At 44.8% G+C, this 16853-nt stretch overlaps 1 protein-coding gene across 5 annotated transcripts in view; it reads right to left on the reverse strand.

Moving 5' to 3' along the window:
- Positions 1–16853, reverse strand: part of Ttll11 (tubulin tyrosine ligase like 11) — a 239708-nt gene that overhangs the window by 127865 nt on the left and 94990 nt on the right. For 2 of the 5 annotated variants that reach the window (XM_058581688.1, XM_058581687.1), the window contains exons 5-6: positions 9642–9737; positions 8758–8873 (exon numbers count right to left, since the gene is read on the reverse strand). In XM_058581688.1, coding sequence (XP_058437671.1) covers positions 8758–8873; positions 9642–9737 — 212 coding nt within the window. Of the gene's footprint in view, positions 1–871; positions 1795–8757; positions 8874–9641; positions 9738–16853 lie in introns of those variants that run through there. The other 3 variants (XR_009227434.1, XM_058581689.1, XM_058581690.1) reach the window with 3 other exon arrangements.

Below are 16853 nucleotides of genomic sequence, written 5' to 3' on the forward strand. Positions count from 1 at the left end.
GTGTTAGCAGCTTCTGGGGGCTGGCCTCTAGCGCTGCAGAGTCAGGGTGCAGTCTGGAGGAAGAAGGCATCCGCCCAGACAGGAAGCGCACACCTGGGACAGCCAGCTGCACCGAGGGACACCAGCGCTGTGGACCCTCAGACTCCAGGTGACGATGCTCAGCCAAGGGGCGCAGGAGCTCCAGGTGAATCCTACTCCTCCTGACCCCCGGGGGTTCCACCTTCCCCCACACCCCTCCCGTTAACCTCCGCTAGGAGAGCAGCAAAGGGCTCTTAGCAACTGAAAGAGAAGGCAGAAATGGAAATTGCATGAAAAGAAAGGGAAGGAAAGCAGCTGGTGAACATTGCCAACCATTTGGTGTGATAACCCAGGGCTTCAAATGATTACTGAAACCAGCTTTCATTTTGATCTTTTCATTTCTTTTAATCTAGCAGATAATTAGAGGGAAATCAAATCCATCCCCAGAGCCAAAGATCAACCTGTCACTGCTGTAGCTGTCTTCCCACTTACTTAACCACCTCTTTCCTCACACTTTTTTTGTAACACATGCACGCATGCGCGCGCGCGCACACACACACCACAAAAACCTCCAGGTTACATATATTGTTCAATTTATTTAAATACATTCAGATTGGACACTTCCCATGACAAGTAGTCTCTTAGGAATAAGCAACAGTTTCTTTCCCTCCCTCCAAATTAAGAACTTCCTCATTGCTTTGCAGATTTAAAAACATCCAACTGAAAACTCCCTTTTATGGATGAAGAAGCCACAGTAGAGAGGGGGAGGTGACTGTACCATTTACAGCTATCAACGGAAGAGCCAGGATTTACCCCACAGCATCTGACTGCAGCCCTGCCCCCCCCCTCTCACCTCTGTATGGAAACGGGCCCGATCTCCCTCCCTGCTTCCTCAGCAGCTCTCTCCCAAGACGGTGTGCTCCTTGTAGAGAAGCTTGAAGCCCAAGATGCTAGAAATTAACCAAACACTCTCCAATAGGAAGGCAAACTCCAATCCAGCCGTCGATGAAAACGTTGTTTACAAAGAGTTGTTAATAAGGCGACATTATGGTCCTATCCAGTGGAGAAAAATAAAAGCAGTCTACAAAAATTATACAGATGGATGGCCTCCACTATAAAATATAGATGAAAATTACACAAATTTTTTTTCAACTGAAAAATTAGCAAAGGTTGACTTTGAGTGGCTGAATTGGAGGGAGACTTTATCCTCTACACGTACTTTTATGAGAAAAAAAAAATAGTTAAGAAATGGGCAGCAGAGAAGCAGCACCTTTCACACTAAAATGCCTTTCGGGAAGCAGGACTGGGATCTGGTCTGCCAAGGAACCTCCTATGGGCCTGCCATGCTTGCATTCCAAAAAAGGTCTAATATCAATGATTCATACGGTTCCACCTAATCCTTGGCCTGGCCTGCCTTCTTCCCAAACTTCAACCTCGCCCCCAGCGGGGGACACACAACTGCACACAGACAGTGTTTTATCTGGTGCTGTTCCCTCTTGTCCCATGTGTGGGTCCTGCTTGAAGCTTCAAGGAAGCTCTGGTGGCAGAGAGCGTGCTAAGTACTTTCAGGTCCATCCTCACAGGGTAAGAGCTGCACAGATGCTTTGAATCTCAGCCTGTCTCATAAGTGGGGTCATCTTGGGCCTGTCCCTCAACCGCTCCAAGCCTAAGAGTTCTCATGTGAAAAACAGAAGTCTTCATGGCCCCTGCTGCATACAGCTGTCATGGGACAAAATAGAAACAAATGCAAATATTTGGCACCATGCTGACCACAGTAAGCACCCCAGAAACAACACTTCCTTATGAAACAGGCCAAGCAGAAACTATTATTCATATATATATATATATATATATATATATATATATATATATATATTTCTGCTTTGTACCCAAGTAGAACTGGGTACCAAAACTTGGACTCCTGAGCCCAGACCACACCGTGTCCTTCCAAGAAGCTAAAAGTTCCTGATTTTAGAAACACACAAATGTTCAAAGCTCATAAGGAGCAACTCAGAAAGACATTTCCAGACACATTAGCTACCCCACCCCTGTGTGGAATGACTCTGGGAGGGCCCATGCAGAAGTCAGCACTGCCATGTCCCCAGTAATGGTGACTGACTGGCCATATGCTTGTCTGGTTTCCCATCTGCTGCTCACACAGGCAAGAGGGAGCACGTGCCTACCTGCCGGGAGAGGGGCTGGGATTCTGCCTAATGGCCCTCTTAAATGACACTCTCACATCAGCTCAGGAAATTCCACCTTCCCTATAAGTCTTGGAAATGGTTCCCTCTCAACAGACTTCATGCAAAAGAGGCTTTTAGTGGTTACTTCTGGCTTAATGTTTCAACATTTCCAAACGGAAGAGACTCATCTTGTTTCCTTTCTTGCACGTAAAACAACACACCTGTCATTAGTCATCTTCTCGCCAATCTTCCTGGAAAACACAGGCACATTTTTCTAGTTTGCTGATGGCCACCTGGACCCGAGGTCCTTGAGGCAGGGAGCTAGTGTATCCCTAAGCCACAAAGTCCTAACCTCAGGCAAGTTGTGTGGAGCCTCCGGTGACGATGGGACACTTTGATCTCAAATAATCAAACTTCTGGACCCTTCTCCAGGCAGAGTGCACATATACACAGAGTGGTGTGCTGTTTCTGGGCTCAGATCTTCTTACGGTCTTCATGCATTCCCAGGGACAAAACAAGCTGTGACTTCTTTCTTGCCACTCAAGGCTCTCAGATGTCCCCTCTGGTCTCCAGGTTTCCATCAAGCCCCACCCCCCACCCCCAGCATCTGCCTCATGCACCTTGAATTCTTCAAATCCCCCCCACAGAACCCAGTGCCTGTGCCTCCTTCAACAGAGTGCCCCTCCTCTCCTTTTTGTGTTTTGAATCCTGCTCACCCTGTAAACCTCAGCTCAAGGGTCATTTCTTCTGTTTTTAAAAATTCTTCCCATCAGGAAATAATCTTCCCTTGGCAATTTGTCTTTGCATTAACTGTTCTTAGCAACCTTTCACCTTATAAATATTCATGTGTGGGTCTTGCCTCCCCTTCTGGCCTGTGGGTTCATTCACTTCTATAGTCTTCCCCTTGGCACACAGTAAGTGCTCAATAAACACTCAAAATAAATGAACTCCTGTTTCTCTAATCCACACATGGCGCAAATGAGATGCAAATGAATATGCAAGGAGTCACCTCTCTGTGACCCAGACTTATAATTTATATGAAATCTTCAAAGGTTCTTGGGGTCAGTGTGTGCTGATCTATAGGGTCTGGCCACAGAGGAATCCTTGGTATCAAATGAACCCCAGAATTTCAAGGGTCAGCTGTGCACACATGGGTGGGCCATCTGACAGGACAGTTAGATGATTCTTCTGGAAGAGTCTGTTTCCAGTCAGAAAGATAATGTCCTTTACTTATGATGGCATGCTTAGTGGAGATAGTTGGGGAAGCAGTTTCCCTATCATTGGGGGGATTTCAATAAGAAGTACCACCGACTTAAGGGGCAGGGGCCGGGGTCTGGAAATTTTCTGATTAATATACTTTCTCTCTTCTTCTATATTATTGGACGAAGTCATATTCCTTCATCATATAAGGCCAAGCCATGGACCTCAACTGCTTGAACATTCCTTGCTCTGCATTCTCTTAGAATGTTCCACCCTTCTCCTCCTTGTTATATAGAATCTACCTATTGGGGGATTCATCTACTGGTTCTAAACGTGGCTCGGAATCAAGGTAAGAAGGGAAGCCAGGGCTCCCAGGAAAACCTTCAGCAGACAAACATCTCTGACTGGGACCAATGGCGCGCAGGCAGCCTGACTTCTTCCTCTACAACAAACCTGGTTGTTATGGTGACAGGAGGTACGTAAAACAGGAAGGGGATTGTGAAATGTAACCATAGGAAAGGGGGCTTCTGGGCCTTATATAAGTCATTTTCTAAATAGATACCTTTGAATAAGAGGCCAGCGGTCGACAACCCAGCTCCCAGGCACCGCGAAGCAGCATGATGCCTACAAACCCCCTCGGATTTCTCCAACCCTGTCTCTGCCTTCATTTATGTTACTTTGGGGCTTTATGATCCTAAGAAGGGGCTCCAGTTACCAGAGATACCTGTGTTCAGAGAAAGGAGCACAGTACCAGAAAAATGACTCCCCAGGGGTAAATTGACCTTCCAAAATTTAAACAATTGATGGAATAATTACCTTGTCTTAAAAAAACAGTTGGGGAATGCAATTTATTCCCTCTGCTTCTGCTGGGTTTTAAAGAAAAGTCACACTCAGGCTATCCAAATATCTGTTGATTTTCCATATTTTCCCCCTTATCCTCAAAGCAAAGCTTTGAACGTGCAGGAGGAACTGAGGCCAGGGCAGCCTGTGGCAGGCGGAGTGAACACTGGTGAGAAGCGTGGAGTCCAGATCCAGCTCCTACTCTGCCAGTGAGACGCTTTGTGACTTGAGGCAAGTTAGTGATCTTCCTTACACGTGGTTCAGGGGGCCAGAGCCACTGTGTTCACATCTCACATAGGCTGTCCCGGGAGCTGTGAGTTACCCGTCTCCATCAGCATGATCTTAAAGAAAAGCTGGATAGACCACTTGGGAACTCCAAGAGCCAGCACTTGTCTAAGGCTCTCAGATGTCATGAGTCCTTGATGTGCATCATTTATGCCACGGCCATGACAATCCATCCAAGGAGGTACCTTGATTCCCATTTTACAGAAAAGATCTGAGAATGAAGCAACTTGGCCACATCCACAGCACAGTGGTCAGAGATGAGAGCCTTCACCCCAGCATGGCTGACCCTCCCTTAGGACCGCTTCCGAGAGATTTTTCAAACCAGGGAGCTAACTGGCATGATGATATCTAAGATCTGCACTTCTTTCAGGAAAATGGAGGAATAAATCAGAGGCTCTAATACCTTCTTATAGCAGGGAAGACCCTTTCCCTTAAGTGAAATCTTAAGTAGAGAACTAAAATATAATCACTGCAGCACCCTTTGGTGGAAAAGGGACATTCCACCCAAATGTCCAACACTGACAAATGGATGCCGAGATTTGGTCTGTCGCCTAGTAGATATGGTCTGTCTACCATGAGGAGCACTGAAGTCCTGGCACCCGCTGCACCACAGGTGACCCTTGAGAGCATTGTGCTGAATCACGGAAGCCAATCAGCAACGGCTGCACAGTACACGATTCTATTTACATGAAATATCCAGAACAGGGAATCCATAGCAGATAGGTAGTTGCCAGGACTCAGGAGCTAGGGTGAGGTGGGGGAATGGGGTGCTTAATGGGATGGGTTTTCTTTCAGAATGTCAAACATTTTGGAGCCACGTGGAGAGATGGTTACAGAACATTATGAATGGACTAAATGTCACTGGGTTGTACTTTTTTTGTGTGTAGGGCACTGAGGATTGAACCCAGGGCCTCACACATGCTAGCCAAGTGCTCTGTCACTGAGCTACACTCTTAGCCCCCAAATTGTACACTTTAAAATGGTCAATTTTACAATGGATGAATTTGGCCTCCATATAGATGATGTTTCCAGAATCCTGCCCCATCAGCCCCCTTCCCACGTTCCTACAGTGCCTGCACAGAACCCTAGTATGGAAATCAAGAGAGTCACTAGATAATTGCTAAATGTTACCATAGTCAAAATAGTTTCACATGGCAGCTGTCTTTTTCCTTCAGTAACCAAAACTGATTTCTCCTAACCCACCAAATAAATATGGCCCAGCAACGTCTTGTTCCCTGGGAACAGAACCTCCCATTGGTAACCAGACCCAATGTCAGTTCTGGACCCCAGTGATCTTACAGCTCCAGTTTTAAGATATGTCAGTGGTTCTAAATTTAAAATTCTACATTAAGAAAATCAGGAAAGAGAATAAGTATTATTTTTGCTGTTTGTTTCATGTCTAGCAGATAATTGTAACACTGATTAGTAAAATGAGCACACTATAAAGTGCTTACTATATGTTAAAACTTTTCCTCATTGTTTCGTTTAATGTCATTATCCCATAACTGAGGCTCAAAACAACTATGCAATATCCCCAAGGTCTCACTACCAGTTGATGACAGAGTCAGGATTCAGATCTCAGTCTATTTGGCTTAAGAGGAAGTGCTTTTGACCATGCCACGGTGGGTATTTGCAGGGTCAATTCCTCTCCCCTTAGAATGCCTGGGGACTACTTTTATTCCCACCAAGAAAAGGACCCAGGCTATAAGACCTGGAGGTGTGCAGAGATGTAACACATGGATACATGTCTGGTGCCCCCTGGAATGTGTCTCTGAATCTTTCCAGAGTGGGCTGGGAGCTGGGGGGGTTCAGGGAATCTATATGTTCTCTCAATTTGCATGGGGCAAGGGAAAACCCACGTTGACAGTCTGGATGATAAACAGTCCCCAAGGAGGAACTAATGAGGGACATTTCTGATCCCTTTTGCTCCAGAGCTGGAGGCAAACCTAGGATTGCATTTGTTTTAAGGTTTAGGTCAGATCCCATGCAAACACTAGAAACTGCTTCTAAAGGTAACTTTCATCCTGGAAGTCTATGTGACATCATTTAATGCAGGTGGAGTGACATGGTCTCAGAACAGGACTTAGGATTCAGCATTACAACACTGCATTTTCTGTGGGCATAAACCTGGTGCTTTTTCAATTTATTCCTGAAACATTTCTAGACAAAGGAGTTGAGAATAATTTCAGCCTTTTACTCTGCATGGTAAAGTTCAAATGAATAATAATAATCCCTTATGCACAAATGCACTTTATAGATTACAAAGTGCTTTTATAGATAAACATTGCTGGGTAAAAAATAAAATAAAGTGAAATTAAGGAAAAATACCAGTAAATGGCATTTAGCTATTAAAATGTACCCTTACATTGTAAGTAAGAAAAGGGTGAGATGAAAGGGTTTTTTATATTAGAATTGAAGTCAGGTTCTTAAAGTTCTAACTGTTCCTACTTATCAATAAAAAGGTCAATGCATTTTAAATTAAAAATGAGATGCTGCTACTTATAACTTGATAAATTGTAAAATGCCTTTTTCATCCCTCCCAATAAATGGTCCTGTGTCCCACTGCTATTACACTGCAGACCTGCTGCTCATACAGATTATATAGGTGTAGGTAAAGGAATACAACCAAAAAGAGAAAAAGAATGCTAATTTTGTTTAAATACCATTAATTGCGGAATACAGTGGAAACCTCCCATCTCTTCATGTTTGGTGGCAGAGGTTAAGAAGGCTCAGGCCACATCTGGTTTTTGAACTTCTCATTCCCACCCAAAGAATCAGAATGAGAATGTGTCAAGGTCATCCTAAAAATAAACCACACCACCATGCTATACTGGCATAGAAAGCCACCCAGATCTCTCGGAGATCAATACTTTTTTTGAGAGATGAGCTTTATAACAATCTAACCAAATTGCCACCGACCATGGCTTCCCCCAGGGGATGGCATTACATACAGGTAGCACATTGTTCCACTGCCCTCAGGTCTGAGTTGCTCAGAGGATTGTGCAGCCCTGACACACCACTGCTTTGAAGCCACACCTGGCAGGACTGGTTCACACTAACCACACGTGGAACCTTTTCAGGGAGGGTCACCCGTGCTTCGCTCAGTGAAGGACTCACTTGGGAAGACCTTAGCTGAACAGGCCATGAAGCTGAACCCTGCAGAGCGCATGTCCTGTAGGCGCAGTGCTGCTCACCCGCGGCTGCGCAGCAGGATCATCTAGGGAACCGAAAAATATCTGTGACCCGCCCCCCAGCCCAGGCCAGCTTCTGTAAGTGCGGGGGGCGTCCCCACACTGGCATTTTGAAAGCTTCCCAGATGGTTCCAATGTGCAGCCGAGAGAAGCACCGCTGTAGGGTGGCCCTGACGATATTTGGGCTTGAGCCCAGTTGGAGTTTCCTCAGGAACCTGCAAAAGAGCCCTTGCCTGGGGAAGCCGGGATCCCCCCAGGTCTTGAAGCACAGCTGAGAATGGCTTATGTGTCTGGGAGCACTTGGGTTGATCTGATATATCAGGGGTATGGGATGTGCTCTGTGAAATGCCTGGCTTTGTTCTTTCTGCCCAAAACATAAATAATGATATTTACTTAACTACCTTGTGACAACCTGGAATTTGGCAAAAACAGAATGAACAAAATACCCAAGTGAAATGTCATTCATTTCCAAGGCGACTGGGGTGGGGGGTGGGGGAGACATGGAACATAACCCATCCAGTGTCCCCACATAACGTCCCACTGGGTGGATGAGGATGGAGGCTTGTAACCAGTAAGTACCGTCAGAAGTTCATCACATCATTTTTTGGCAAATTTTGAAACTAAAGCAGCTTACAGGCAAGAACGTCAATACTGTGAAGAAAGTCAAAAGGAAGTAACTAACTACATCCAGTTATTTGTGGCCTCTTCTGCATTTTTATTCCACCTTTTCTGTGCTTGAGGATTTCAAAGAAAAGCACCCCAGGAACAGTGGTGTGCACGCCCCTATCACGGAGGGAAAGTGAGAGTTTTACGGATTTAGATAACAGTTAGAAATTCATTCTGAACCCCAATTGTCAGATTAGTCCTGACTTTGAGTCACTGGTTACTTGGAGGATTATGTTTCTGAAATGAAAAGGTGATTTATTCCATTGTTTATTATGCAAATCTCATGTATTAACAGGTTCCTTTAACTCACCTGCTTAGGACACAAAACAGTTAGGAAGCAGAGTTGACAGAAACGAATGACAGAAAATACTTACCGGTTCTCTTTCTTCTTCTTAAGGGGGTCCATGAGGCGCAGCGTGTCTCTGATCACAGCCACTTTCACCTCCTCATCCACAAGGCTGGGGACATTTTCGAACACCCCTGGAGAAAGCTTGAATGGGTAAGGATTCCGCATTACAGTGGGACCGTGATTCAATGCCAAGCGGCTATCAGTATGCCATCCTCCAGCTAGCCCGTGGGATTGTACTGTTTTGCTTGTGCTAATCTATAGAGGAGAATTTTTAAAGTGCTCCCTTTATACTACCTTAGGAATGTCAATGCCGTTTTGTAAATTAACATAACACACCAAGAGAAGAAAGAACATTGTGCTTTTTAGATGTTCAAAATGATACATACTCACTGTGGAAAAGCTGGAAATAGAGAAAGGGGTTAAGAAAATTAAAGGAATCCAGATAATTCCCCCAAGATCCAATACTAATACTGGGAGTATTTCCTTCCGGTTTTTTTAATGCATTTTTTGGGGGCGGAGGAAAATATAACGACTGTTAAATGTACTATTTATCTTAGTGATTTGAGCATGTCGACATGGCTAAATCATATTCATAGAATTTCAATTAGTTCATCTCCTGAGGCTAACTAATTAGTTCATGTCAAAACTGATGGAAAGGCTCAGCTGCTTCTAAGTTTCCAGACCTTAAAAATGGGAAGAATGGCATGCTGGGAAATTACCATAGGTCGGAAAGGTCTTATATTAATAGACTCTGTTCAGAGCTCAACAGAACGAAAATGATTTCACTCGAGCAGAACTTTGCTGTGAAAATTCAAGAGAGCTGAGTCTTCTGTAGCCAATTGGACACCTTGAGAGTTAGAACCCTTGGTTTTATCGCAATATAGTCAAGGAGATGCTCAGAGTACTTACTTCACACTCATGTTCAATCCTCATGCTGGGATTTGCATTTACTTCAAGTAGTATGGGCTTCAGATTTTTCATCAGGAGAATGTCAAAGCCTAAGATCTGGGCAGAATAAACATGATTCAGAATCACTCCCTCCAGCCCCAGTTTCTTTGCAGGAACTGAGTATGGTCTTCGCGTCATTGAGGGGAAAATAAATTCAAACGTGGTCCCCAACTTTGGCCTTGACCCTGGCTGCTCTTGTCCACGGTCCCTGCTCCTCTGGGTGTGCTTGTCAGACCAAATGGATAGCAGAAAATTTTATAGAAACCTTGGTAATGGGATGCGTTCCCATCGTGCATTTCAGCACTATCTGTGTCGTCCAGAGTGCTGTAAAGCGATGACCTCTGTCCTCTTTAACAGGGTTTTTATTATGTTAAGGATTAGTGGTAGTCCATCAATTTCTCCCTCTGCCTTTGCTTCTGCCCTCCTTGATTAAGTCACTTCTTAGCTAGATCTCCGAAAACCTCAGGCTGCCTTTCTTAACCTAGAGTACACATCACTGTCACGCAAGGAACCCTTTCAAATCCAGCACACTCCCCACCCCCACCTGCTGAGTCAGACTCGCTCAGGGGGGGTCCAATCAACCCTTCAGGTGATCCAGATGTGTCCTGATAGTTAAGGAGGGGGCTGTGGATTAGGTACCAGTGACTATGCAGTGCACCAAGGCCTCATCCGTCATCTCATTGAATCTTCATGATGACGTCTTTGAAGGAGGGACTGTACTCCCCAACTTACAGAAGCAGAAACTGAACCTCAGAAAGACCCTGGGTACCCCCAACCCTGCCTACCTAGTAAGGGATAGCCTTGGCTTTCCAGCCTAAGCAGACTGATTACACAATATTTGCCACCCAGTATGGGATAAAAACATGGACCCCTTGCTGGAAAAGTCTTAACAATTTCATGATGATGACAGCAGCCTAAAGTCAGGACTGAAGCCATTTCTGAATGAGGGGCACTGTGTGGTAGAGCTCCACAGGCCACCAGCCCTTGAAGTGGCCCCTGCACCCTAGACTCCCTGCAGCTCATTTGTTGCACGCCTGTCCTTGACTTCAGCACCTGCCTGCCTTGGAGAGATCTTCTACTGGCCACTCTGGTTTCTTTTAATTCCTTAGGAGCCCTACTGTAGGTGGGGCTCAGCCACCACGTGCATCCTCATCTTTCTGCCTTAAACAGCCCTTCACCTGGATAAGTCCTCATTTTTGAGATCGCTGCTCCTAATGAGAATCTGACTCGAACGACGAGGACTTCAGATTCTCAGAAGGACTCTCATTATCTCTAGAGAAGTGATAATGTAGAAAGTTTCTAAACATGATTATACAACCCCAAAGTCCTAAAAAATAAGGTGGAGAATAAAAGAGGAAAAAGAAAACGATACGGTTGTAGACTCCCCTCCTCTGTAGACTCCAGAAGAAAAGATGAGGGGAATCCATTTACTTGTCTATATAGAATATGCATTAGTTAAATGATAATTATTAAACTGCAGCTTCATCTATATTAATGAAATCCAAGCCTGGATGACCATTTCGGGGAATGATTCAAGATGAAATTATGTTACAATGAAGGGCAGTAAGGATGAGAAGTTGGGAAAAGTCATCCTCATTCTATTTTTCTTTCCCTGGTCATGAAAAGGAAGGAATGGAAATTCAGTAGAAAATGTTCCATGTATTATAGATCTGCTTAATAATATATGACAAGTGGGTATGAGTGATGAGGCCTTTAAGGGACCCTGGTGACATCATCAGTCCAACTTCAGATCTGGTCTGAGACGTGCGGCGGTGATGAGGCTACAGAGAGCAGCAGGCTGTGGTGCCAACATTTATCATCTTCAGTCATCAGCTCTTACTTTGTGCTACATCTTAGAAGTCTGGGCCTGAGCTTTCTCAGCCCGGAGGATTCTTTGCAGCTCCATCCCCCAATGGATCCATGAATGCAAATCATAAAAATGCTGGGAGCTGGAGAAGGATGTGGTGGTACCTTGTCCACCATATTAGCCTGTAAACACTGACATTATATTTTCCAGAACCTGAAGTTTGATGTATATTTTTAATGTGTTTTGTCTTGTATAGGAATGCTTTGGAGTTAGAAAGACCCAGGCTCCCATCATCTCTGTCTCTTACACTAATAGCTAGTCTCTCTGAACCTCAGCAATCTCATCTGAAAAACGGCTCCCAGAGTCATTGGTAACAGAAGTGAAAATAACATCTAGGCCTATGCTCATCATACAGAAGGTACTCAATATATGCTAACTCCCTTTCCAGTTTCCTACCAATTTCACCAAGAAATGGGATTATTATCCTTTGGAATCATATTCTGGATCTACCTTTAACTTGTGTGACTATAGGCAAGTTAGTTGGTAGCTATAAGTCCTCGTTTCCTCATCTGTAAAATAGGAATATGAACAGCACTCACTAATCTTAATTAATTCATTTGACAAGTATTTACCAAATGCTTTCTATGTCGCAAGAAAGCTTCCTATGTTCCTAGCTGCTGGAAATATCACAGTGAACTAGGAGAAGTGCCTGGCCTCTTAGAGTTTACACTCTAGTAGGGGAGTCAGGATCAAATAAAGATCATGCAATGGAAAGCATTTTGCACAGTGCTTGACACCTCGTATGTGTTTAATGAGGGACAGCTTTATTATATTTTTCACAAGTTCAAGGAAATATGAATTCTTTTCCTTTCAAAAGATGAACGAAATATTCAGGCATGGATAGGTATGGATCACAGTAAGCTGAATCACAGAACTGGGCTTATATTTGATCTTGTCATATAATCCCAGAAAGTCTCTGCTGGCAAAAAAAAAATTGGGAATTCACTGGGTCCAGTTTTTGTTTTTGTTTTTGTTTTCAAAATGGAATTCTCTTCTGGGAAAGCAGGGAGGATCAACGGTTACCTATTTTTCTATATGAGGATTCCCAGGGGGATACTTTCAAACTTTATTTTTGAGAAACCACTAATGTAGTCACCTGCAGTTTAGAAAGGGAAAGACATCTCTCTAAGTCTCTTTAACGGTGGCAGAGCAGGAATTATCAAATAGAGAGGTGTTTTTTGTTTTTTGGTTTTTTTTTTTGGTATTGGGGATTGAACCCAAAAGTATTTTACCACTGACCTACATTCCCGGCCCTTTTTATTTTATGTTTTTAGTTTGAGACAAGGTCTCACTAAATTGCTGAGGCTGGGCTAGAAATTGGGATCCTCTGGTTTCAGCCTCCCAAGTCACTGGGATTACTGGGACCCTGAGAGACAACTTTTTAACCATGTGAAATTCTACTGCGCTGAGAAATTCCTCCAGCAATTATGTGTTGAGCACCTTTTACCAGAGGGGTTTCCTGGGGGATTTAAAAATAGCTGTCCTTCTTGACTGACCTCTAGGAGCTTCAAATCAAGTTGGAAAGGGCCCTGAGCAGTTAATTGTAAATTTATGCATAGGCTCCAAGCCACAGTCCAATAAGAAAGAATTCTCTCCTGAGGCCCAGAGCTATCCACTCATCTGGAAGTTCCCAGACTCCTCAAATTCGACATATCCAAACTCACTACCTGCAGTCAGCAGTCTCTATCGTGGTCCCAATGAGTCCCACATCTCCTAGTATTTGTGTCTTCGTGCAATTCCTCCACCCACTTGAGTGTGGGCTGCATCTAGTGACCTCTTCTAACAAACAGAACAGGGCAGGCAGGATGGGATGGTGCTTCTAACATTAGGTTATAAAAGAACTGTGGCTTCCATCTTGGGATGCTTTCTTTCACTCTGAGGAAAGTCACCTGCTGTGCGACAACGTGCCCTATGAAGTGGCCCAGGCGACAAGGAACTGATTTCTCTGGCCGACCTGAGGCCTGCTAACTGCCTTGTGAGTGAGCTTGGAGGAGGATCCCCTAGCAACTTTGGGATGGCGGCAGCTATGGCCAGCCTTGTGGATTGCAGCCCCATGGGGGACTTTGAGCCAGAGGCAATTAGCTATATATATCTAGATCCTTGATCCACAGAAACTGTGCGATAGTGGATGTTTGCGGTTTTAAGCTGCAAATTTGTTATACACCTATTGCTGTATAACAAATTTGCAGCTTTGCTTCCTGCATTCCTTATCCACATCTCAAACATCTCAGTCCAACAAATCCAAACTTCTCTCTTCATCCCTCACAACTAGCTGGTCCCCATCTCCTGTACTCTCTGCCTCCTAAGAGCTTTCTAGACGTGGCCATCACCACTGCTCAGACTCTGTCGGGTCTGTGCCACCTCTCACCTTTTCCCTGCTCTCGGACTCCCCACTTGAAATCACCTGGCACAAGGCGATGCCAGAGTAATTGTTTTAGAACCCAAATAGAATATTAATAATCCTCTGCCTAAAATCTCTGCCCACAGAATGAAGCTCAAGTTGCACGGCACGTCCTACAGTGTCCTCCAGGACCTGGAATCTGTCACTCTCCAGCTTTATCTCCTCCCCTCGCTGCTGCACACCTTGGGCTCTGACTGTGCTGACTGCTAGTGGTTCCAGGATGCTTTACCTACCACTCTCTGCCTCTCCACTCCTCTGCCTGGATGGGGTTATGTTTTTATCTATCAAGTATTTACTGAACACCCATTAGATACCAGGCACTGTTCTAGGCACTGGGTTAAAGCCGTGTACAAGATAAAGCTGCTGCCGTCTTGGGGCTTATATTTTAGAGGGTTGAGAGTCCACCGGCAACTAACAGTTAGAGCCAGGTAAGAACGCACAGTGACACAGTGGATGGAGCGGGGGAGGGTTAGTGCTCTAGGTAGGACACCAGGCAAGGTCTTTCTAAGGAGGTGGCCTGTATCATTCCGTCGTCCTCTGGCTTGCACAGTTTCTGGTGAGAACATCACGGTCATTCTTTGTTCCTCGAAGCATAGGGCATCTTTTCCTCCTGGATGCTTGGAAGATTGTCCTGTCACTGATTTTCCACAATTTTATTATAAGGCTTGGGGTGTGTGTGTGTGTGTGTGTGTGTGTGTGTCCTACTCCGGGCTTTTCTACCTTCTTGGATTGTGAGTTCATAGTTTGTATCGAATTTGAGAAATTTCAGCCATTACGTCTTCAAATACTTTTCTCTACTTTCTCTCTTCTCTTCTGGGACCCCAGTTACACAAATATCAGACCACTTGACGTTGAACCACAGTTCTTTCCTCCTGTCTTTTTCTTCTGTTTAGTTGTGGATGGATTCAGTTGCTATGTCTTCAAGTTCGATGTTGGTTTCTTGGTTTCTTCTTCAGAGTCTTGCTCGCTGCTAATCCCACCCACTGAAATTCTCATTTCAGAGAGTCTATTTTCTAAGAGTTCCACTTGGTTCTTTTTGATAGCTCCCATTTGTAGCCCATTAAGTCAGTATTCTTCTTAGGAATTTTGTACATATTTAAAATAACTATTTTTTTCATTCTTTCCTAGAGTTTCATCATTTCTAATCTCTTGAATCTATTGAATGATTTCCCCCCCTCCCCATGGTATAGGTTACTTGGTTTGTGTAATGTTTAGTGATTTTTTAATTGGATAATGACATTGTTGAATTACAATGCTAAGCATCTGGATTTGTCTACCTTTTAAAGTGCTAGTCTTTGTTTTTCAGTTATTCGCAGATCATTCTGATGCCTTCACATCCTGTTGTTTAAGGTTGAGGCAGAGTTCCTTTGGAGTCTTGACTGAATGCTTGCAGAAACCAACAAAGCTTCTCTACTCCAGCCATTCAGAACCGGGAACCCCTCCCTCCCCTGCATGAGCTCTGGATGTTGTTCAGTTTGTTAGTTCCCTGGTCATTCTTTGTCCAGTTTTGTGGATTAACACTCCACATGCCCCTGGTCTACGACTCCACAAAGACTCACAGGGGAATCATAATGATTCTTGGAGCTCTCTTTCTGTTTAGCCAGAAACCCACCCCACAACTTCCAGCCACTTGAGCCTTCCCAAACTTTGATCTCCATCTCCTCAATTAATCAAGGTCACTAGGTTCTGTGTAGGTCCCCCACTCTGTCCCATGTTCCAGCCATTGCCTCCAGATGAAAAGCTTGGCTTTCCCCCTTTCTCGAGGACCACAGTGCTGAATCATCAACTATTGTCCAAAGCCTAAGACACTTACTTCATGTACACATTCATACATATTTCTGGTGGCCTAGTTGTTTACAAAAGGAGGTAGAGTTCCCTCTTTGTTATTCTATCCTGACCAGAAGCAAACATCTCAGGAGGTGACATATGAACAGGGCCTGAGTGAAGCAAGACAGTAAGCCCTTTGTGAAGAACTGGGGAAGAGCACTTGGGGCAGAAGAAACAGCAAGAACAAAGGCCACCTACGAATGACCTCAAGAAGTGAGCAAGAGGGAGGGGGAGAGCAGATGAGGTCAGACAGAAACACGAGAGATGGATGCAGAGAGCAGCTGGTAGCTCCTGGCAGGGAGCTGGGATTTTAAGTGCGATGAAAAAGCCATTGGGGGATCCAGCAAAGGGAGGAACTTGATTCAACTTACATTTTAAAAGAATCTCTTTGGCGACAGTGTGGGAAATCAGCTATAGGTAGTGGGAGTGAGAAGAAGAATGTTAATTAGGAGGCTACCCTAGTATTTCAAGTGCAAGGCAAAGGCTGACTGGGTGGTAGCAAAGGAGCTGGTTAGAAGGGGTTCCATCTGGAATATTTTAGAGTGTGTTTTCAGAGTTGCTTAGGGATGGGATGGAGGAAGGAGGGGAACAGGAGGACGATGACGCTAGCTTGGTCTGAAGAAATGCTGCTCATTTACTGAAACAGGAAAGAGAAGGGACGGTAGCTTTGGGAGGAAACTCAAGAGCTTGGCTGTGGACGTGGTTTTGGGTGCTCACCAGCCATCAGAATGGAAAATTAAGGTGGGCCGTGGGATACACCAAGGAGAGATCAAGACTGGGAAGTATGGCTTGGGGACCAGTGTTGTATAGCTGGTTCTTACAGCCAGGTCTGCACGAGCTCATTTAGTGAGTGACAGTGGATAAGAAGACAAATTTCCCAAGGACTGGGCCCCAGGGATCTCCAGCATTGCCAAATCCAGAGGCAGAAGCTGAAAAGCAGCAGCCGGTGAGGTAGGAAGGAAACCAGGAGAACACGATGCTCTTACCTCCTGCCCAGTAAGCTCTTCTTCATTCCCTGAGCAACATAGCACATCTCCTCCTCTGCCTCAGAAGCCTCCCAGCACTCTGTGTGCCCTGA

The sequence above is a fragment of the Marmota monax genome, unplaced genomic scaffold (assembly GCF_021218885.2).
Source record: "Marmota monax isolate L192 unplaced genomic scaffold, Marmota_monax_Labrador192_F-V1.1 WCK01_AAM20220418_F8-fsc00020, whole genome shotgun sequence".
NCBI lineage: Eukaryota > Metazoa > Chordata > Mammalia > Rodentia > Sciuridae > Marmota > Marmota monax.